The 24,482-nt window shown below is 35.1% G+C and overlaps 1 protein-coding gene across 1 annotated transcript in view; it reads left to right on the top strand.

Annotated features, from left to right (window-relative positions):
- Window positions 1–24,482, top strand: part of LOC142344806 (uncharacterized protein F21D5.5-like) — a 68,213-nt gene continuing 43,731 nt past the window's right edge. Inside the window, exons 1-3 of the mRNA XM_075396770.1 lie at window positions 1–1,356; window positions 10,703–11,071; window positions 24,045–24,174. Coding sequence (XP_075252885.1) covers window positions 660–1,356; window positions 10,703–11,071; window positions 24,045–24,174 — 1,196 coding nt within the window. The 5' untranslated portion in view covers window positions 1–659. The remainder of the gene's footprint in view (window positions 1,357–10,702; window positions 11,072–24,044; window positions 24,175–24,482) is intronic.

The following is a 24,482-nucleotide window of genomic DNA, read 5'->3' as shown; positions in this document are numbered from 1 at the left end:
ACTTGGATTTTGAAGAAGAAGGTTGGAGATTGAAATTGGAATCAGAAAACGTACCTGTTTTCATGTGCAAAACGAAATGCCAGAATTGCACTTTCTGTTTAGGTGCAAACTTTTGCGCTCTGTTAGCTGGCCGGACTGCCCAATTATGTAGATGTCGCATTTTCCTCTTATTAGCATATGGAACACAATTTTGTTCAGGTAACTAAGTACGAAAGTTTGCTTTCCTTATTCCATACTCTCTTGGTACATGTCTTCGACCAATCCAATAAAAATTCAAACGAATTGTGGAAGCAGAAGCATTCAAAAAGTTTACCTTTTACTGGGTTGGGATCCACCAGAACTTAACTTAAAATGAAAAATTACTAAATGAATTTCTCCTTAAGAACCTCAATGGAACAAGAAAAAAGGCTGATTGAGTGAGCAATAATCCAGATTTTTTCAATGACAGAACTGTGTACGCGAACCGACGTATAACATCGGCGTTATTTAATTTTTTAGTCAAGCTTGAGGAATTTTCGTACTAACGGCTCTGATTATTGAAAGATGAAAGATGCTTGGTTACCTGCGCAGGTAAGATTTCATCGTCTACTCCTTGAAAGCTTGCTTTTCAGATATCAATGGTTCATGCTTCACGCAGTCATTAGAAAGTTTCATGAACCATGGTAGAGTTTTCAGTTACTCTCACACCTCAAAATTCACTAAAATGTAAAACAATCGATTTCAAACTTGTCGTTAAAAGTAATGAAACGGTCTCTAATCCTAGCTCTGAATTCGTAATTGGTCGTAATCGAGAATGTGAGATAAAAGACACACGGATAAGTAGACAGCACGCTAAAATTGAACTGAGGCCTAGTAACTCGTCAGCCAATTGCCACGGTCTTCATTTTGTTAATGTTGGTAGACATCCTTGTTTGGTTAGAGACGAGGCAGTTAAACCTAACCAGGCGGTAAGTCTATGCCCAGGGGACAAAATTGGCCTTCTTCCCGATGAATTCATATATGAAATTCACTTTACTGTTAATTTTGGAACAGAAGAGGAAGTTCAAACGGTGAAGCCAGAAACTAAGTTACAGTCACCTGTAAGTTCAAGTAAAAACAGCCTTTCTTTAAAAAGTGAAGCAGCCACCGAATTCAAAGCTAAAGAGGCTTCCATGAAGATAAATAACATGACAACTTCACCTACAGTCCAAGTGCATACGTCAGAGAACTGTGGGAAATTCCGAAAGCGTGATTGTACTTCATTGAATGATTACTTCAAATCATCCCCTACCAAAATACGAAGCAACGATTACGCCAAGAAGACAAAAGTCTCGTTGGAGAACGAGTCTGAGAGCAATAAGCCTTCAGATGGAAGAGGTAAGGGATACTCAGCAAAAAAAATGCGTCTGGTGAGTGAGGATCTAATCTGATGACCGGAACAAAAGAAATTTCAAGACTTATGGTCCTTTCTATTTGGTCTCGAAGTTTGAATCAATTATTGTAAACGTGCGTGTCTTTTTATGCAAAATTTTTGCTGACCGTTGTTGCCGTTTCTCGGATTTTTTTTTACTTCGTGACATTTTCACGCTTGAGTTCATTTTCGTGTGACCTTATTTGCTCTCTTTCTGAATTAGAGTTTGTTGTTAATATAAAAGCGAGTGTGAGCGAAAAAGATTGCGCTCAATTGTAGTTAAGTGGTGAAGGGCGTGGACTGGCATACTGGAGGTCCGGTAAACGAACCCCTCGGGTCGATTTTTTGCCACCATAAAATATTTCTGAGCTACACTCCCTCTAAATTAAATTATCCCCGTCTCGTTATAGAGCAATTCATCCGACATTAGTCGGATTGTTTCTGTTACGTTCAGTGCAAAGCGGGTTTTTCAGCTGTGAAAGATTTTGTCAGAAGCGACAAAAGCGTAAAACTATGTCCGTGCTTTTTAAAAAAAAACCTCTTCCTAGTTGTCCAGGTTTTTTGTTATCTATTACATGGTTTGCCTTATATGATTTCAGTCAGAATGCTCCGCAAAGATTAAATTTCAAAATTCATCTAAAAAATCTTAATTTTTAATGCCAGGCATATAAAATTTCGAAATTCTATCTCCGCCAAATTTGTTTTCTGTTTTCATCAATCTGTGTATTGTTTAGCTCTGCGTACTATTGACTAGATAATTGCTCTCAAACAAAGTTTGTAGCAATTATATTAGTCCTGTCGTTCTTTTTTCATGCGATTTTTCGCTTGACCGATTTTTCGTCTGACGCTTTTGACTTTTCGTCCTCAAAAACGGGATAAACAGGTAGCACCCAGCGGGCATTGAGAGCTCTTAGAGCCTTTCAGCTCTGTTTCAGCTCAAAGTGTTCTGGAGACTTATACTTATGGTGTGAAGGGCGGTTCTTAGAGGTTGAAGACACCCCCACTGTTGACACCCCGCACACTATTGCCTCCCCCCCCCCCCCCCCCCACCGTGCTGTTGCCCCCCACCACCCCACTATTGCCCACTTCCGCGCTCCCTCCCCATCAGCGCCCTGGTTTCAATTTTTGAAAAACAATGTTCCAGGTTTATGGATCTTTGAGCCAGTGAAACTATTTAAAGCTTGAAATAAGGATACTGGATAGTCTCTTGAGACAATGAATTGGTTTTGAAGATTTTAGTATCTTGATTTTTAGCAAATTGTTTTTAAAAGTTGTCAAATTTTTGAATATTTTCGTCCTTTTCTGAGTTAAACGATCATTACTGGCCAACGAATTTTTTCAAGTCTTGTAGATGATATAATACTTGATATAACTCCAGACACAAAAAATAGTTTTTAACTTTTTTTACTGCAAAATCTGGAAGCTTTTCTTTTAAATTTTCCAATAATTTGCGATTTTTTAAAATATCAGTTTTTTAATTGATTTATTTACTAACAAGGCTAGAAAACTACACGTTGAAGTGTCGAATCAAGCTTAAGCTAGCCTCACTAAAGCGTGGCTAGCTGCTGACGAAGCCAACTGCTCGCTGGTCGTTTGAGAGCAATTTGCCCGACGTTAGTCGGTTATGTTTAATTTTGCGAAGCATTTTCAATGTAAAGCAACTGATTAATGCTTATGTGGACCTTGTTTTAAAATTGCGTGGTTTTAAAATGTTTAAGAATAGATGTTTTTCTTCGAAAAACTGAAAATGAGTAGATGAATAACATGTATAAAGCTGGTAAGAGTGAAATAAAGTGAAAAATAAAGTGAAAAGTCGCACAGGTTATTAAATTAAATTCGTGCTTTTAGACTCTACTGTATATTTTTAGTTTGTCTAAATTTTTAAGAGTCTAAGTTGTCTAAGTTTTTTAAGAGTCAAATTGTCTAAGTTTTTTGAGAGTCCTAGAATTGAAAAAAAAATGTTTAATGAATTTATAAGCTGTAACTTCACTGTTGAATTTTTCTTAGCACTCTGTTTTCAAACTAAAATTGCTGTTCTTTTTTGTTGTCACCCAATTTGGCACTAAGAGTCGGTTTTTGAAATGATGCTCAGAAAAACCGTCAGATGGTATCGCTGACTAATAACAGTAATGTAAGCAGGAGTTTTTAGAAATCTAGAGTTTCTATGAAAAACTAGTAGGATTTTTAGAGATAAAAATCCTACCAGTATTTCATTTTCTTGTACAGTGGTTCTCTTTGTTTCGGAAATTATTTTAATTAATAATTTTAGTTTTATCAGCTCAATTGTTTTCTGTTCCAGGAGATTTTTGTTTGTAGTGCTATTTTGGACTACTCTGCTCAGACTGTGCTATATTTTTTACGGTAATTTTGTCGTCTTGACTGAACAGTAATAGAATTTGGAATTGGGGCTCAATATTTATTTTTTTGAGGACATTGTTTTCATGTTTAATTGCTCTTGAATGAATTTCATAGCAATTATTGTAACCGTGTGTGTCTTTTTTTATGCAAAATTTTCGCTTGACATTTTTGACTTTTCGAGTGACTTCTACGCACTTGAATTTTTGCTTTTCGCGTGATCTAAAATTCTCTCTCAATCACAATTTCAAGCAGCTGAATTCAATTGGCGGCAATTTAATACTAAAAGTCAAATGAAAAGTGCGCCGAAACTGGTGCCATTTTTACTTTAAATCTTAATAGTGGTATATGTTAACCTCTAATGTGGTTATTTGAAGCCCACTATTGAACTTTTTAGTCCCATTTAGGCTCACCCTCCCTCACTTACCCCCCCCCCCGACTGAAGCAGGCTGCAATTGCTTAGAACTCCCACTGGTCGTTCGAGAGCAATTCTTCCGACGTTTAGTCGGTTATGTTTTTCATTGACTTGCGCATCCTCATGTTACATATCTTTGGTTACTTCAGATGGTTAGTTTGTTCTAATGTGTTTCGATGATGGTATGTGTTCTTAAATTCTTTGTGCGAATTGTTTTTGTAGGAGCATTAAATGAAAAGCTCTTGGATCTTTTGGACGTGTATATCTTTTTTGAAGTCATCGGAAACTGTTAATTTTTTCAAGGATTGATGAAATATTTTTGTTTGTTTTGTACAATATTCGTAAAAGAAATGAATTTAATGAAGAACGTGGCTTGCCGTCCATATCTTATTTTATACGCAAATGCTTTGTTTCCAGTAATGTCCAGAGTTGCGCAACTGTTACCTTCTGCTTGATGTTGTATTTGGTTTATTTTGTAATTAGCTGAACTAAATACGTTGTTTTTTGAGTTTTTAGCCATGAGAATGGCGTGACTCCTGTCAAAGTTAACTTCCGTTCTTCTATTTGACGTTTTCGTCAAATTAGGGCAAAAATTTTTTTCAGAAACGTTGTAGCTCACCTAATCGAACAAGTTTTTCTGAATACAATCGTAAAGTACTCAATGTTACAGAAGCAGATTACTTTACGATTGTGCCGAAACAAATTGTTCAATTAGGTGTTTTACAATCGTAAAGTACTCTCCTGCCTCTGTAACATATTCTTTCCTTCTTTACGTTAAGTATCGAATGCATTTTTCCACGATGTAATACCTAATTAACTCACCGTTTTGGTGGGAAGATCACGCCACAACGATGAGTGTCCAAAGGAAAGTTAATAATGCAGATTAGTACATTCATTAGTTCTCTGTTGAACATCAAAGTAATTTAACACCTTATAGTTTTACGAAGTCAGGCCTCATTTTTCACTTGATGTTACACAAATTTATGGTTAAATTAAGAAAAAATTTTATGCCCTTAATCCCCTACAATGATAGTGATGCTTACTTATGAAATTGAGTTAATACGTAATGGTGACTTCTATATACCGCAACGTAACTGGAAAAATAAGTTGTCTCTATTTGTGATGTGATCTTACGTTTGTTCAACTATAATTAATTGCTCTCGTAGAGAAGCAATTATTGTAAACGTGTGTGTCTTTTTTATGCAAAGTTTTTTTTCGCTTGACCGTTTTGACTTTTCGAGTGACTTTTGCGCCCTTGACTTTTTGCGTTTCGCGTGATCTAAAATTCCCTCTCAATCACAATTTCAAGCAGCTAAACTCAAGTATGGGCAATTTAATACTAAACGTCAAATAAAAAGTGCGCCGAAACTTCACTTTAATAGTGGTATATATTAATCTCTGATGTGGTTATTTGAAGCCCACTATTGAACTTCTTAGTCCCATTTTGCCCCCCCCCCCGTCTGAAGCAGGCAGCATTTGATTACAGCTTCCACTAGTCGTTTGAGCAATTCTTCCGACGTTTAGTCGGTTATGTTTCAGTTTGCGTTTAACATTGAGAGAAAAATTGTGATTCAGTAGGAACTTTTTGGCGAATTTCTGGCAGAATTAAAATTTTTTTCGAAAACACTATTGGCACGCGTTGATCAAACTTACTTAACATAAAACGGAACATAAATGGTCCATAAAGAATTCCCTTCTATGAACTTGCTGGGCTTTGGAGCAAATCTGAAATAAACGGAAAAATTGGATATTTTTTATGATCGCATTTTTAATGAAAATTAGTAAGCAGAAAACGGGCCAATTTTTAATGGCGTTTCATGTTAAGTAAGATACCATAAAAGTAAACTTTGTTTTTTTTTGACGTTTAATGAATCAAAAACTGGGCTTTCGAATTGATTGGAAAAATAACCGGAAAAAAATAGTCATTTTATATTATTATCTTTTTTTTGTGGAAACTTTTTAACCATAAAACGGTCCATAAACATTTTTTATGTTAAATACGGAACCATAAAATTTAAGTACAGAATTTTGAATATTCGTGCACAGAAACGTTGTTTTGGAACTGCATGTGACCCTTTGGACTTTGTCAGCCAAATTGAAAAATTTTTATGATCGTTGTCTATTTAGTAAGTTTCCATTAAATCCTTATATGGCGTTTTATGGTTGGTAAGTTTCTTTTATGGTGGTCAACCAGGGGGATTCTCGGGTACTTCTGATGTTTAGTGTATTTAGTTTCCTTCTACATAGTTTTTTGCGTAATTCAGATCAAGCAGAGTCTATTTATTTGTTTGGGCATGGGAAGCTTTTAAATTTTTTTCTGTAATTTTTTTTCTTATTTTTGAAGAACAGTTACACTTTCTTTGAGCTGTCTTGGTGAATGTTGTATATAAGGAAGCATATAGTTATAGGGAAGCGGCTAGGTGACATTACGATTACTTGAAGGTTCATCATCTCGCATGTAGTGAATTACTCTAGCGCAATCTAATCTCAAAACTGTTGCAGCTTTGTTGACTTGAGGAGAGGAAAACTCGAGGCGACAGTCATATTTTTAATTGCTCTCAAATAAAGTTAGTAATAATTGTTTTGGTCCTCTCGCTTTTTTGCGGAAGAGGAGTATTTGGGATACAAAGCAAAGTGACCTTCACTCTTGTTAACCCTCTGCACCAACCCACCCCCACCCACACGGTATTCCATTTCTTTCCCCCTCAACTCTCCAATTACCCTTACGCTTCGCGTATCTCTCCCTACTCCATCTACTACTACGTTTAAATCTCCGCGCTGTTGGTGCTCCCCGTAAGCACACATGCCATATTTCGGCATCATGATTTACTAGACAATGGCACGTGCTATGTAACTGCGGTTGCATAACACACGAGGAACAATAGTTCTAAAACTTTTATCTGACTTTTTGGTCATTTATTGTTTATTTAAATGATTCCTTGAGTCGTTTCCATTATTCTACCGTTTATTTTGTACGCGGTTTTTTGTTCTGATCAATGTTTTGTCATAGATTTGAGCTGGAAAACGGAAAAATTTGAAAACGGGAAAACTTACCAAACTCTACTAGTGTCTGAGTACTCGGTTCTCCAGAAATGTCGAGGTATCCGTTCATAATCTGGAGGCAAATAATGGGAAGGCTCCCTAATTCGGACTTTTGTTTGTACTACTGATTGGAACTGTGTTTATTATCCGTCATACCAATTATTCTGCAAAAAAGTGGAGATATTGAAACAAACCCTGGCCCAGCTCAAATAGACAAATTGAAAACAAAGAAAAGAACAGAACAGACGATAATCTCAAGACGATAATGAATTGTAGAAGCCTAAATATTAAATACGAAAAGTTATCAAATTTTTTGACAACTCTCGAACAGTTGTCTTTCCTAGCTGTTACCGAAACATGGATTAAAGAGAACAATGCTATTCCAGATTCTTTTTTGAGCAGTAGTCATCAATTTATTCACCAGCCGAGATCATCATCGACTGAACTGGAAAGAGGGTGAGGTGTAGGCATATGGATACCCAAGAAGTTTTCAATCAAAGAAATGACTTGAACACCATCAACCGGAGTTTTTTTGAATCACTATGGATAGAAGTAACTGAGCCTCTGAATGAAAAACTGCTCATAAATGTGGCGTATTGTTCAAACGTAAACCTTTCAAAAGTCTTCCTTGCTGAAATGAAATCAGAAATTTCAAATGTTTACTCTAGCACTGACAATCTAATCCTGTTTGGAGATTACAACATAATTATACTTAAAGAAACTGGGAAACAATTACTAAACAACTGCATTGCAGATAACGAGCTTTAGTATGTAAACACAAAAAATGCAACATGGACAAATGGAGAAAAATTTTCTTTAATCGACCACTGCTTTATTTCTAAAAATCAAATCTTCGAAACAGATATAATAGAGTCAATACTTGAAAATGATAATTTCACTATTGTATATCAATCATCATTGAAATTAGAATGGAAGCAGCAAAAGGCAGAATATTTAATGCGAGATAAAAGGGTACACAAGAAGTATGCAAGATAAAAAGATACACAAGAAGTATATACAGAAGAAGTTTAACCGTGATATTGCTTTGCAAGACTGGTCACTAATGTACAAAATCATCGGAGCAAATGAAATTGTTCATAAATTTATTGAAATTTCCTAAAATGTATTAAATAGTCACGCACCTTTGAAAAATATAGAAGTGAAAACAAAAAAGGAGCACAAAAAATGGCTATCAAAAGAACTGCGTAGTCTCATTAATGAAAAGCATCGTGTATTCATCGAATGGGAAAAAGATCCTAATCAATAGATCTTTAACAGTTACAAAGTACTTAGAAACAATGTTAATAGAAAACTGCGTAAAGCATCTGACGATTATACAAAGCAATTTTTCGAGTATCTCCCAACTTCAAAAGAACAATGGAAATTTATCAAGAACAAAATTAACTCAAATAAACAGACAGAAAAAATTGCAAAGCTGAAAGAGGGCCATAACGTAATATCAGATGAAAAAAGCATTGCTAACTGTTTGAATAATTGTTTTGCCCGTCTTAGTCTTTACAAGGGCGAAATAGTTGCTGCTAACTGCCTTCTTTTAATTTAAAGGGAAATGATTTCAATTTCAGGCCGGTAACCAGAAGAGAACTATACGAAATTATTGACAAACTACCAACGCAAAAATCAGCTAGACCAGGGTATATACCATCCTGGGCATTGGAAGATTGTAAATTGTCCATTGGAACCCATTTACAGTTTGCTATTAATGAGTGTATAAACGCAAACACATTCCCTGAAATTTTAAATGAAGCCTATGTCACTCCCATCCATAAGAAAGGAGACATGCATAACCCTGAAAACTATCGACCAATTTCGGTCACTCCAACGTTAGCAAAAGTTTTGTGAAAGACTTCTCTTGGAACATTTAGATATGAATAAAATAATTAACAAAAACCAATTTGGTTTCCAAAAACAAAAGTCGTGTCTTAATACAATAATTGCACAGACAGAGAAAATAAATCATTACGTTGAGGAAAAAGATATAGTCTTCACAATCTTCTTGGATTTAGCGGAAGCTTTTAACTCAATATCCTTGGACATTTTTATTCAAAAAACTGAAAAATATGGTTTAGGAGAAAACGCAAGAGTCTTATTGAATTCGTTTCTCATTAACAGGAAACAGTGTGTTAGAAACGGAATAGTTGAATCCGACTGGACAATTATAAATCATGGTGTTCCACAAGGTACTGTACTAGGACCACTAGTATTCATGCTTTATGTAAATGACTTCGGTGAGGAAATAGGGAAAAGTTCTAATGTATTACAATTTGCAGATGACACAGCAATTTTATGTCATGAAAAACATGAACAGTGTTTAGAAGCAAAGGCTAAAAAAATATTGATGGAAACTGAACAATATATGAAACAAAACAAGTTAACTCTAAATGAAGGGAAAACAGAAATAATGGTTTTCAAAAATGAAATGTTACCAACTGTCAATTGCGTTGAATTTAATAGTCATTCAGTGAAACCAACAGATGAATGCAGATATTTAGGTGTTATTCTTGACAAAGACATGAACCAAAAACAACTTAATACCAAAAACAACTTAATAATGTGATCAGTAAAATGGCTTTAGCTATCAGATCAATTTATTTGGTACGCAATCAAATACCTTTAAAGGCTCGAATGAATCTCATTAGATCACTTGTTTTATCGCATTTAGAATTTAGTGCAATATTTTTTCAAAGTTTGCCGTCCTACTCAATTGACAGAATAAACAAACTAATTAGATGGGGCATAAAAGTTTGCTTTTTTCGAACAAAATATGACCGTGCTCATAAACTACTTCTTGAAAATAAAATACTTCCCGCAGAACTTCAAATAGCAAAAACTTTCTTAAATATACTTTTCGATATTGTCCAACAAACAAACACACAAGACCAAAAAAATTCAGAATAATCGGAGACGTTGAAATTAAAGTTAATAATTGTACATTTGATTTTTCTATCACAACAAAATGTAAATCAAAATGGTGTCAAAATTCAATTATAAGAAACTTTGTTCGGAAATGGAATAAACTTCCAAGATCTCTAAGAAAGCAAACATCAAAGAAAAAATTTAACAAAGAATTAAAGGAAGAGATGCAAAAAAGACAAAAACGAGTTCCAATGGACAAAAAATTGAAGGCTTTAAAAGTTTATTTTTATAAAATAATTCACGAGAACTATAAACTGAACCTTTGTTTTTTTATTATGATTATTGTGTTTAGTTATTCAAGGGAAAGATGTAGTATGTTTGATTTATAATATTACAACATGTAACTTTAACCTTGGGGTTATTCGAATTTACATGTTTGAGATTTAAAAAAAAGAATACGGAACTGCTTCCCTGGTATAAATTGGTTAGCTATTGTCCATCGCCAAAATGGAAGACCTCTTTTAAAATTATATCCTTCGTATGACAAGTTTTTTTTAATGATTAGAATGCGTGTTTGCACATATATTCATGAGATTTTTTTTCTGACTCTTTGAATCTGTTTGCAGTGAAAACATCGGTCACCAAGTTTGCACTGTCAGGATCCTGGCATTCCATTGGAACAAGAACGCAATGTGGTTTCTACTACAAACCAGCTTTACCTACAACTCTATCGTCATTTACTGGGCTGAAAATTGCGGGTTTTGACCTTGACGGCACTCTCATAACTACTAAAAGTGGAAAAAAGTTTCCTGTCAATGACGATGATTGGCGTTTACTGTTCAACGAGAAGATCAAGAACAAGTTGCAGCAATTGGTTAGTGGTGGATTTATCATAGCCATTTTCACTAACCAGAATGGGATCCAAAGTGGCAAGGGCACCATCGAGGGATTCAAGCTCAAGTGCACGAGTATCATGACTTTACTGCAAATTGAAGGTGAGATTTTGCTTGACACTCAAGTTAAATTGAAAGTTTGGAACCCTTTCCGAAGTTTTATTTGCGAAACAAGTAATCAATCAACAAAGGCGGGTAGGTTAGAAGACCTTGGGTTGTTTTCAAAATCGTTTTAGTTTGATTACCATTTAAATCCGATTTGAAATTAAGGTAAATGGAATAAAGCCGGTCTCCATTAAATTGATATCAATTTGAGCCTCAGTGAAAAATAAAAAGAAATTTGTCTTGCTTTGTAGGTGAAATTGTAGTTAAGCACTACCTAGACAAGTAGGGTCTCAACGTTATTCAGCGGCCTTACACCCATTAGAGGTTTTAGAAAAATAAGGAAGAGCTCAGAGGCAGGCTTGAAGTCTCGACGACGAGTACCAAATCGCGTTGCTGTCGACGACACAGTCTGTGTAGTTCTAATCCATTTGCTGTCCCCTTCAATTTCAAAACATTCAGAGTGTTCAGAGATTTTAAATTCAATTTCTTGAGCGAGCTCGAAGTTCAACATTGTTACTGCAAAATGTGGAAGCTTTTTAAATTTTGCAAAAGTTTTCAAATTTTTAAAGTATCAGATTTTTATTTGATTTTTTTAAAATGCTAGAAAACTAAAGCTTGCAGAGTTGAATCAGATTTAAGCCAGCCTCACTAAACCTTAGCTAGCTGCTGACGAAGCCAACTGCTCGCTGTCGTTTGACAGCTATTCGCCCAACGTTAGTAGGTTATGTATTTCGTTTAACGACCAACCAATTTTGGAACAGCTGTTCGTTATTTTGGTAACATAGTTAAGGCTAATTTCAGGAAAATTAAACGCTGTTGTTGGTGGACTGTACAAGGTCCTCATAAACTTGATCTCTACAATAAGCCTTGCGGGTGAAGATGAGTGCTGTTTTTGCTCGGCGAATTGTTTTGTATCTTTGAGTGATCAATTGATTGTGGCTTCGAAGCTGGTTAGAACTAGCCGTTCTTTGATCTCGGAGAATCTCTGAAACTCCAGCTGGCCTCTACAGTTTTTGCAGGCCAGGCAATGACGTTAATTCTTTTGACAGGATCACAAGAGATGTCTTAAAGGCTGTTGCTAAGACTCAACAATACACCAAATAAATTTCTATGCTGAATTTTGAACTTACTTTTTAGTCAATTTAGGAGGAAGATAAGAGCGTAAATTTGCAAGTAAATTTGACCGAACAAAAAGTGATGATTCTCCAAACTTGACTTTTTTGATTGTCTAATATTTTGTAGTTAAAAAATGCAATTTATCATATATTTAGAGGTGTGTGTGTGTGTCTTTTCATTGAACGATTTTTTTTCAGTAATTACATATCATTATACACAACCTGCTCAGATGCACTTCTTGGAACAATTTTAACTCGTTGATTTATTAATTCAGCCGTTTTTTTTAAGAGACATTTGTAAGCGCTGTATCGTTTAACGAGCAACCACGTTTGGAACAGCTGTTCCTTGTTTGTTAATATAGTTAAGGCTAATATCGGGAAACTTAGACGCTGGTGTTGGTGGGCTGTACAAGTTCCTCGTAAACCTGATTTCACAAAATTATTTAGGGTGAAGATGAGTGCTTTTTTGTTGGGTGGATTGTTTTGTATGTTTGAGTCATCAATTGATTGTAGCTTCAAAGCCGGTTGGAACTAGCCGTTCTTAGATCTCGGAGAATCTCTGAAACTCCTGCTGCCCTCTACAAGTTAAGCAGGTGAGGAAATAGCGTTAATTTGTTTGACGGGTTCACAAGAGATGTCCTACAGCTTTTGCTAAGACTCGACAATAAATCAAATTAGTTTGCATTCAGCGTTTTGAACTTGTTGTTAGAAAAACAAGGAGGGAGATAAAAGCACAAATTTGCAAGTACCTGACGGAGCAAAAAAGTACGGATTCCCAAAACTTTTTGATGGTCTAACTTTTTGTAGTAAAAATGCAATACGTCGTATATTTAAAGGTGTGTGTGCCTTTTCATTGAACGATTTTTTGCAGTAATTACCTATCACTATACAAAACATGCTCGGATGCACTTCTGGGAACAATTTTAACTCGTTGATTTATATAGAAAAATACAGCTGTTCATTGTTTTGTTAATATAGTTAAGGCTAATATCGCGAAACTTAGACGCTGTTGTTGGTTGGCTGTACAAGGTCCTCATGAACTTGATTTCTACAAAAAGCCTTGCGCGTGAGGATGAGTGCTATTTTTGCTGGGCGAATTGTTTTGTATCTTTGAGTGATCCATTGATTATAGCTTTGAAGCTGGTTAGAACTAGCCGCCCTGAGCTCCGAGAATCTCTGAAGCTTCAGCTGGTCTCTACAAATTTAGCAGGCCTGTCAATGACGTTAATTCGTTTGACAGGATCACAAGAGATCTCCTAAAGGCTTTTGCTAAGACTCGACAATACTTGAAACAAATTTATTTGCTGAATTTTGAACTTTTTACAGCGAATCAAGGAGGGAGATAAGAGCGTAAATTTGCCAGTTGCTAACCGAACAAAAAGTAATGATTCTCAAACCTTGAGAGATTTTTGATGGTCTAACATTTTGTAGTAAAAATTACAATACATCCTTTTTTAGAGGTGTGTGTGTGACTTTTCATTGGACGATTTTTGTCAATATTTACATATCCTTATACAAAACATGTTCAGATGCACTTCTGGGAACAATTTTAATTCGTTGATTAATTAATTCAGCCGTTCTTTTTAAGAGACATTTGTAAGGGTTTTATCGTTTAACGAGCAACCAATTTTGGAACAGCTGTTCATTGTTTGTTAATATAGTTAAAACTAATATCGGGAATCTTAGATTATTGTTGGTGCGCTGTACAAGGTCCTCGTAAACTTAATTTCACAAAAAGCATTGAGGGTGAAGATGGTTGTTTTTTTTGTTGGGCGGTTTGTTTTGTATGTTTGAGTCGTCAATTGATTGTAGCTTCAAAACTGGATGAAACTAGCCGTTCTTAGATCTCGGAGGATCTCTGAACCTCCAGCTGGCCTCTATATGTTAAGCAGGTGAGGAAATAGCGTTGATTTGTTTGACGGGTTCACAAAAGATGTCTTACAGGCTTTTGCTAAGACTCGACAATAAATCAAATTAGTTTGCATGCAGCGTTTTGAACTAGTTTTTAAAAAATCAAGGAGAGAATTAAAAGCACAAATTTGCAAGTAACTGACGGAACAAAAAAGTACTGATTCCCAAAACTTTTTGATGGTCTAACTTTTTGTAGTAAAAATGCAATACGTCGTATATTTGAAGGTGTGTGTGCCTTTTCATTGAACGATTTTTTTGCAGTAATTACTTATCACTATACAAAACATGCTCAGATGCACTTCTGGGAACAATTTTAACTCGTTGATTTTTTAATTCAGCCGTTTTTTATATAGACATTTTTAGGGGTTTATCGTTTAACGGGCAACCAATTTTGGAACAGCTGTTCATTGTTTTGTTAATATAGTTAAGGCTAATATCGGGAAGCTTATGCGCTGTTGATGGGCTGTACAAGGTCCTCATAAACTTGATTTCTATAAACAGCCTTGCGGGTGAAGATGAGTGCTGTTTTTGCTGGGCGAATTGTTTTGTATCTTTGAGTGATCAATTGATTGTAGCTTCGAAGCTGGTTAGAACTAGCCGTTCTTTGATCTCCGAGGATCTCTGAAGCTTCAGCTAGTCTCTGCAAGTTTAGCAGGCCTGGCAATGACGTTAATTCGTTTGACAGAATCACAAGAGATCTCTTAAAGGCTTTTGCTAAGACTCGACAATACATCAAACAAATTTCTATGCTGAATTTTGAAATTTTTTTAGTTAATCAAGGAGGGAAATAAGAGCGTACATTTGCAAGTAGCTGACCGAACAAAAAGTAATGATTCTCAAACCTTGAGACATTTTTGATGGTCTAACATTTCAGAGCTGGTTGAAACTAGCCGTTTTTAGATCTCTGAAACTCCAGCTGGCCTCTACAAGTTAAGCAGGTGAGGAAATAGCGTTAATATTGTTTGACGGGTTCACAAAAGATGTCTTACAGGCTTTTGCTAAGACTCGACAATAAATCGAATTAGTTTGCACGTAGCGTTTTGAACTTGTTTTTAGAAAATCATGGAGGGAGATAAAAGCACTAATTTGCAAGTACCTGACCGAACAAAAAAGTAATGAGTCTCAAAACTTGAGACATTTTTGATGGTCTAACTTTTTGTAGAAAACAATGCAATAAATCATATATTTAGAGGTGTGTGTGCCTTTTGAAGATTTTAATTGTATTTTTGAAGATTTTAATATCTTGAATTTTAGCAAGATTTTGTTAGAATTTGCAATTATTTTCAAAATTTTTGAATATTTTCGTCCTTTTCTGAGTTAAGCGATCTTAACTTGCCAACTAAGTTTTTCAACTCCTGCAACTGGATAGTCTCAACTGGATAGACAATGAACTGTTTTTGAGGATTTTAACATCTTGAATTTAGCAGGATTTTGTTAAAATTTGCGATTATTTTCAAAATTTTTGTCCTTTTCTGAGTTTAACGATCACTATTGGCCAACAAAGTTTTTCAAGTCCTGAACATGGGCTACCTGACACAACTCCGGAGACAAAATTAGTTTTAAACGTTTTCACTGCAAAATCTGGAAGCTTTTTTAAAAGTTTGCAATGGTTTTTAAATTTTTTAAATGTCAGTTTTTTGTTTGATTTATTTTCTAAGAGGCTAGAAAACTTAAAGTTGCAGAATCGAATCAAGCTTAAGCTAGCATCACTAAATTGTGGCTAATGGTGACGAAGGCAACCCCTCGCTGGTCGTTTGAGAGCAATTCGCGACCTTATTAAGTTGTTTATCGTTTAACGTTCAATCAATTTGAAACAGCTATTCGTTATTTTCTTAACATAGTAAAGGATAATATCAGGAAAATTGGCCGCGGTTGTTGGTGGACTGTACAAGGTCCTCACAAACTTGATTTTCTACAAGGAGCGTTGCGGGTGAAGACGATTGCTGTTATTTTTGGGCGGATTGTTTTGTATCTTTGAGTGATCAATTGATTGTAGCTTCAAAGCTCATTAGAACTAGCCGTTCTTTGATCTCCGAGGATCTCTGAAGCACCAGCTGGTCCCTACAAGTTAAACAGGCCAGGCAATGGCGTTAATTTGACAGGATCACAAGAGATCTATTACAGGCTTTCGCTAAGACTCGACAATAAATCAAATGAAATTGCATGCTGCGTTTTGAACTTGTTTTAAATCAATCAAAAAGGGAGATAAGAGAATGAATTTTCAAATAGCTGATGGAACAAAAGGTACCTATTCTCAAAACTTGAGAAACTTTTGATGGCCTAACTTTTTATATTAAAAAAATGCAATACATATATTCAGAGGTGTGTGCCTTTTCATTGAACGATTTTTCTCAGTAATTACATATCACGATACAAAACATTTTTGGATGCACGCCTCGGAGCAGATTGATCTCGTTGAATTGGTTGTTCAACCGTTCTTTTAAAGAGACATTTGTAAGGTTTTTGTTGTTAAACGAGCAACCAATTTTGGAGAATCAGTTAATTATTTTGTCAATATAGTCAAGTTTAATACCGGGAACTTAGCTGCTGTTGTTGGTGGGCTGTACAAGGTCCTCATAGACCTGATTTCTACAAAAAGCTTTGAGGGTGAAGATGAGTGCTGTTTTTGTTGGGCTGATTGTTTTGTATCTTTGAGTCATCAATTGATTAAAGCTTCAAGGCTGGTTAAAAGAAGCCGTTCTTAGATCTCTGAGAATCTCTGAAGCTCCAGCTGGCCTCTACAAGTTTAGCAGGTGAGCAACTAGCGTTAATGTGTTTGACGGGTTCACAAAGGTGTCTTACAGGCTTTTGCTAAGACTCGACAATAAATCAAAATAGTTTGCATGTAGAGTTTTGATCTTGTTTTTAGAAAATCATGGTGGGAGATAAAAGCACTAATTTGCAAGTACCTGACCGAACAAAAAAGTAATGTTTCTCAAAACTTGATACCTTTTTGATGGTCTTACTGCTTGGAGTAAAAAATGCAATACATCATATTTTTAGAGGTGTGTGTTCCTTTTCATTGAACGATTTTTCTCAGTAATTACATATCACTATACGAAACATGTTCAGATGCACTTCTCGGAACAATTTGAACTCGTTGATTTGTTAATTCAGCCTTTTTAATAGACTTTTGTGAGGTTTTTATCGTGCAGCGAACAAACAATTTTGGAACAACTGTTCATTTTCTTGGCAATATAGTTCAGGCTAGTATCCGAGAACATAGCCGCTGAGGTTGGTGGAAACCTGATTTATGCAAAAAGTTGTGAGGGTGAAGAAGAGTTGGTTTTTAGGTGTATTGTTTTGTATCTTCGATTCATCAATTGATTGTAGCTTCGAAGGTGGTTAAAATTAGCTGTTTTTAGATCTCTGAGAATCTCTCAAGCTTCAGTTGGCCTCTACAAATTTAGCAGGCAGCGTTAATCCTTTGTTTGACGGGATCAAAAACATGACTTAAAGGCTTCTGCTAGAACTCCATTTTCAACAAAAAATTACACAGTTCAACTTTTGTGAGGCGTTAGATTGTAAATAAAGCAAAGTTTTATTCATATTTTAGTTCTAAAAATACTTTTGCCTATGAGGAGACTTTCGCAATATAGTGCTCTGTCGTTAGCTTAAAGTTTTTTTACAGAAATTTTTCTGTAAAAATGTGTTTTTGTTTAGGGCCAAGTTTTATTACGTTTTAATATTGTTTTGTTTCTATTGTCATCTTCAGTTAATTTGCTGCTAATCTAATAAAACTTTTAGCAATTGTTTTTCTCAAATATTTTTCACTGACCGTCTAGCAGACCGCAAGTTTTCACTAAAAAATTGACAATGTTGAAGTTGTTGCTTTTCTTTCCCGTTTTAAAATTTGTGCTGACTTTCAGTTCTTTATTGTTCCGACCCCACTTGTGGGGGAAGGAACTATATACTCAAATGGGTTTTTTTTTTTTGTTCAGTGAATTTTGGCCGATCGATATATTCGTCGTAGAGAAATGTGAGTGGTATCATTAAAAAGCTGGTCCAGCGTAGAATTCAAAAGTAAAAAGATTTTTTTGAATTTCGTTTTTTTCGAGGAGTTATCGAGGATTGAAGTTTTGTGTGAACAATGGGATCTTTAGCATGATTGTTCACTTTTAGTACAATTTTCTTCAAACTAAGATCTTTTTTACGAAAACATTAATTCAAATTTCTATAAAAAGAATAAATTTTGAGTTCGTAAAAGTTGAATGCAAGGCGATAGAAAGACTAGTTCTGGTCTCATAGGGAAGTTCACTATCAAAAAAAAATCGAACTCTAATTGAGAGCCCTTTTTTTAATAAAACTTTTCTCTTTTTTGCTTTTTTAAGTCACCTAGAGACAAGTCACATTTTATATCGACGTTCTATTAATGACAAAACTCCTTTATAGTCGAATGAAGCGCAATGAACAAAAAACGTCGTTTTCAAGGAATTGCTCATGTTTTTTTTTGGCTTCGATTCTGAGTTTTCGTAATTTTGAATGAAATTTTGAATTTCTTTTTGAAGTTTTACTATTTTTTTTGGAGTCCTATGGTAGGGATTCATTGACTAACAGTGCAATATGTTCCATAATGAGCATTAAGTGAACATGTCTATTTCATTGAGGGGGCGGCTAATGGCTGTTAAGACTTAAAAAATAATTTTTCGAATTTTTTTTTGAATATTAAAGAATCATAATCTTATTATAGTGAATTGTAAGTCAGTCCAGGGGTGAGAGCACCCTCTTCCTTCCTACTGCAACCAAAATTAAACTGGTTAGCGGTTTTATCTTCTATCTATTGGTTATATGACTTCAATGACAAAAAATTTCAATTTTTTAAAATTTTTTTTGGATTTTTACGTATTATTGGTTACTTTTGAAATCTTATCACATTATCCAAATATTGACAGTTCCCATTAGCTTAAAAACGATGTTCTGTGGATGACCAATAAAAATTTTAAACAATAATTTATGGTTTAAATGGCTTCGACACGTTCTTCTTGCACTTTTCTACTGATTTTTTGGTTTTCTCCTGTTTTTTTTTTGTTGTTTTAATAGTCATTATACTTACTGTGATCTCATAATGAATACCTATGCATGACAAACATAAATGTACTGCCACCGGGGCATCTTTGAGCGTTTTTATTGACTTCCGTTGAAAGCTATTGAATTTAATGTCTGTTAAAATAAAAATCATTTTTCGAAAATTTTATTTGAACAATAACAATTCCTAAATTTTTCTTGAACTGTTAGTGAGTTTCAGTATTGACTGGACCCACTTGCTTTTTACTGCAACTAAAAATATTCTGTTTAGCTGTTTTATCTTCTAGCTATTGGTTATATGACTTCAATGACAAAGATTTCAATTTTTTTAATTTTTTTTTTTGGATTTTTTGAATTATTGGTCACTTTTGAACTCTTTATCACATTATCCAAAGGTTATTGTAATCCAATTGGCTTAGAGAGGACGTTCAGTGGATCACACAGAAAGTTTTCAGAGAATAGCTAATGGTTTAATTGTCTTCGACACTTTCTTCTCGCATTTTTCTACTGAATTTTAGTTTTTGCTGTTTTTGTTATTGTTTTCTGTCATAAGACTTATTGTGATGTCTTTTTAACTATCTATGCATGACAGACATCATTTTCCTCCCTATGGGTTATATCTGAGCATCGTCATTGAGCTCCGATGAAAGATTGAGTTTACTGGCTGTTAAGGGTTTAAAAATAATTTTTCGAAACTTTTTTGAAATTCAACCATTCCTAATTTTTTTTCGTGAATACTCTTGGTCATTGTTGGTTCTAACAGAATCCATTTCCGTTCTACTATAGCCAAAATTAATCTGGTTAGCGGTTTTATCTTCTACCTATTAGTTTTAAAACATCAATGCCACGAGAATTCATATTTTTTTTGGGTACTTTATTTTGTTTTTCGATCCTTTTGAAATCTTATCACATCATCTTACTGCTGAGAGTCCCTATTGGTTTAGGGAAGAAGTTCAACGGATCATAAATAAAGTTTTCAGGGAAGAGCTTATGATTTGAGTTGCTTCGACATTTTCTTCGGGCACTTTTCTACTGAATTTGTGGTTTTTGCCTCTCTCTGTTGTTGTTTTCATAGTCATTAACTTGTTGTAAGGTCTTATTGATGAAATACGATTGGCAAAAAAACTTATTGTCCCCTCGAGGCATCATTTATTGTATATACTGGCTTCCGTTGAAGGCTAATGAATTTAATGGCGTTGATAATACGTGTTTTCCCGCAATTTTCGTGCGTCTAATGTATTTGTTTATATTTGTTGATTTTTTGAAATTATATTGATAAAAAAGGTTTTCCCATTGCTCCTGAAAAATTAATTTAAAATTGAAGAGTGTTTAGTGAAAAGTTCATTTTTTTAATGCCTTCGACCCTTTTGTCGCTCAATTTTTTTTCCTGAATTCGCTGTTTTTGTTCTTTAGGTAGCCGTAAATTGCTCACAGATCTCATAGGCTTGTAATTGAGGACTGAATGAATGATGTTGCTCGAAACATTCAGTATATAGCGAATAGGTTCCTTTCGTCAAATTTAACTTCTATTCATCAATCAGATGTCCCATCGAATTTCGTGTATTTCAAGAAATAACATATATATTGATATTATGTGCCACTGTTGTTTCGTTTTTCTGAACGTTTATTGAATGGCCATTTTTTGCGTTTCTTTTTCTCTTCCTTCAGAACAATCGCGTAATAACAGATCCCAATGGTTTTTAAATGTGGCCCAAGTAAACTTATTTAATCTTTCAGTATAAATCCTTCAACTGAAATAGCAGAAATAACAACTGAATTAAAAATACATATTCAGATGATAGGTATTGATTTTAATGGTAGCAAAGGTTTGTGTTTTCGCAAATCGTTTGTAATTTTTTGAGTTTCTCTTTAGTTTGTTTCTATGGCATAGTCTGACCACAGACGGGTGCTTTTGGTTTTGTAATGACTTTTTAGTAATTTATCAAGGATTTTTTTATTAAAAACCAATGTTTTTTAAGATTTTTGAATTTTCTTGGTGCAAAAAATGTTGATTAATTTTTAAGTTTCGCCTCACTGTTCGTTCTTTTTGTCGGCTTGTTACCTAGTCTCGTTAAGAAAACTTTTCATCTGCTGTATAGTTAGTAAAAGGTAAACTTGTGTAGTTAAGGTTTTATCTGACTGCATTTTGACGTTGTTACCAGGTGCTTTTAAATTTAGATATTCATTTTTTGCCGCCAAAATTTTGTTGGTGCTATTTTTTTTCTAGTCTCTTCAATGTCAGGTCACGTTGGTGCTGTAATGAAGCATGGCATTAGTAATTCAATTAGTAGATAGAATGTGTAACGATTGTTTTAAACTCAAACATCTATTTTTGTTATCTCTTGATTTGGTTGACATTTTAGTCAAAAATGTAGATGAGCTCGGGTCGGAACATCATGTGCGAACGCACATTAACGAGCCGCCTTGTTCTTATAGAGCTCAAAGTGTTTGTGTGCCGTCATTGTGTACATAGTTGCGGGCATTTTTTGGCATTTAGTAGTTAAAGCGAAAGTTAAGATTTATGAAAGAAACATAGATTTTACTGCGCTTTTCTTTGAGCAAAACTAAAGTATGATAAATAGCACGCACAGATATCAAGGTCAAGAATGTCTACTTTACAAACTGTTTCAGCATTTTCCAGCGTCAATGAAAACAAAGGATTACTGAAAAATATTTAACGGCATTTTCAGTCTTAATAATGAAAGTCAAACTTGGTTAACTCATCGTTCACTACCAATTAAGATTTAATTCCGAGATCGAACTCGGTCAATTCATTGTTCGATGTCTTATCAAGCCAATGAATAATTCAGATTTCTTTTTACTCGTACAGTTTAGCACCACGTAGTCTGATTGAGCGGCTTCGTTTTTGAATTTTGAGACAAGGTTCATGAGCAATTGCAGATTCATACTTCTCGCATTCCTCCCACAACTTTACAATTCAAAGAGATTATTACAAAACGATTGTGTATGCTGTTTATTGATAGCCGTTAAAACAGTTTTGAGCAGTTCTTAAATCTGCAATTCGTAAACAGGAATTAGAAGATGCCTTTGCAAAATTTCATCGCAACTATCGTCTTTGTTCTGAAGTAATTAATTTTCACAATCTTTTTCTGAAGTGATTTAAGAGAAAAGTAGCTACAGCCCCCGAATTTTCTAGCACCGTATTGGCTGATGTAATATTTTATTTGATCAGTTGACAGCAGGGCACGAAATATCTCAATTTAGATGAAATTCCGCATTGTTTAGATTGTCGGTTTCCAACGTAAGTGTTAGGACTTCGAAAGCAGACTTTGCTGTCTAATTTTTAGCGTAGATTTTTGAAAACAGGTTCTACTTAATTTAATTCATTATTTAACAGTGATTAGAAGTATTGATTTTGAGTCGCAGTAAAGCAGTTTGCTTTTATAAATTAAGTACTAATTTTATTTATTCCAGCGACACGCTGACTTTTTCAGGATCCTGTTGATTGTCTTGAATGCAGCAGCTGTTAGCGTCGAAATCAGCATCGTCAGCGCACAAATTGATCTTAAAAATTTTTACAAACTGATGATGAGTCGTTAATATACATTACAAAAAGAATTGGACCAAGAGTGGAACCTTGTACACCACTGTTCATTTTTTCCAGCTAGATTTTACACCATTATTCACATGAACACATCGAGTATTTTTTATGGTTGGTTTTGAACCAACTAAGACAATTTCCTCCTATACCATACCTTTCTTATGTTTGCAGCTAATTATTTTGCAGTAATTTGTCGTTTCGAAGTTTTTTAAAATCCAGAAAAAAACAAACAATGGTTCTCGGCTTTTGTCATCCTGAAAAGTTCTGTGAGCTCAAGTTAAACATCAGCTGCAGTGTGTTTACTTCAGAATCTAAGTTGCTTGTTATGTATCCTATGGAATTTTTCAATAGGCGTAGAGTCCCTTGTACACTATACATTTATAGAGTTTACTCATAGAACTACCAATAAATTTCAAGTCAATAAGTAATTTTGATAGGTGTTGATCCCATAGGACTGCCTGCTCCCTATGCAAACTACAGAAGTACCCAATATACCTGCCCCTCCACCCAAAAACGATCAAATCCCTCCACCCCATCGTACACCTCCACCTACCTCTTCCTCCCCACATACTCTTCAACCCCTACCTACCTACTCTTCAACCCCTACCTACCTCTTCAACCTCGAAAACCTATCTATCCCACGACCTACCTCTCCCACGACGACGCACTACCCACAACCCCCTAACTACTCACACCAAACTAATAAATAGTAACGGCATCTTTTAAACACTTTCTATTGTTTTAAGGCAATTAATTGACTTTTGGTTTCTGTTGTTTCCATTCTTCCATTGATAGTTCTGATAAAGTTAAACCTAGTTGAGATTTTATATTGCTTGACCAGTTTTTCGTTTGACGCTTTAAACTTTTTGTAAAAATGGGATTGTCGCATTCATTCTCAAAAATGGGATAAACAGGTAATGCCCGGAGGCTATTAAGTGACTGATCAACTCGCTTAGTGCCTTACGCTGTACTTTTCTCTAAGCACGCAATTCACCGAGACTTGAGTAGACATAAATTTATGGTGTGAAGGGTCATTCTTAGTGTCCCCCCCCCCCCCTCCCCCGGAACTCATCCCCTCAGCACTCCCCCGCCCACACTCCTCCACCTGTCAATTTCCCATTCCCCCCCCCCGAACTACAGCTCCGCTCACCTCCCATTCCTAATGCGCATCCTAACGTTAGCATCCTTTAAGCCACCAATGGCAACAATCGTAGCCAAACGCTCGCTGGTCGTTGCAAATTGCTCCCAAAAGGAAATTGCCCGGCGTTATTCGTTTATGTTTCTTTTTGAATAGATCCAGATTTTGGATCCTGATTGCAATGTGATTTCGAAAACTTTTGTTGCCTTTCTTTTGCAGGTTTTATCTTTGTCTCAACAATGAAAGACATATATCGTAAGCCGAGACTGGGCTGTTGGGACCATATGGTCTCTCTAATTGCAGAATCATTAGCTGATGCCGGGAAGGGACTGCCATCCGACTGTGAACTGTTAGTTTTTTCTTCTACAATTTTACCAAGCAGAATGAATATATTGAGTTGTATTATTTGAGATAATTAGTGTTTCCTATAAATCAGATGTTTTACTGCGAGCGTGTTTTTTTTCTGTCGTAGAGGGGATCGATTTTGAATGGATTTTTAATCACGGAAGCGATAGCTAGGTACAACTTTGTTGCGGTTGTTCTTGTTTCTGTAACCAGTAAAAAAATTAACTTCACAACTCGACGGATTGTTTTTTATTTGTCCTTTTGTTGCAGTTGAAAATTATTGAATGGTCTACACAGATTAATTTAGCTTTA

Source organism: Convolutriloba macropyga, chromosome 8, assembly GCF_964194025.1.
Source record: "Convolutriloba macropyga chromosome 8, txConMacr16.3, whole genome shotgun sequence".
Taxonomy (NCBI): domain Eukaryota; kingdom Metazoa; phylum Xenacoelomorpha; order Acoela; family Convolutidae; genus Convolutriloba; species Convolutriloba macropyga.
This window is presented reverse-complemented; position numbering and strand designations above follow the sequence as displayed.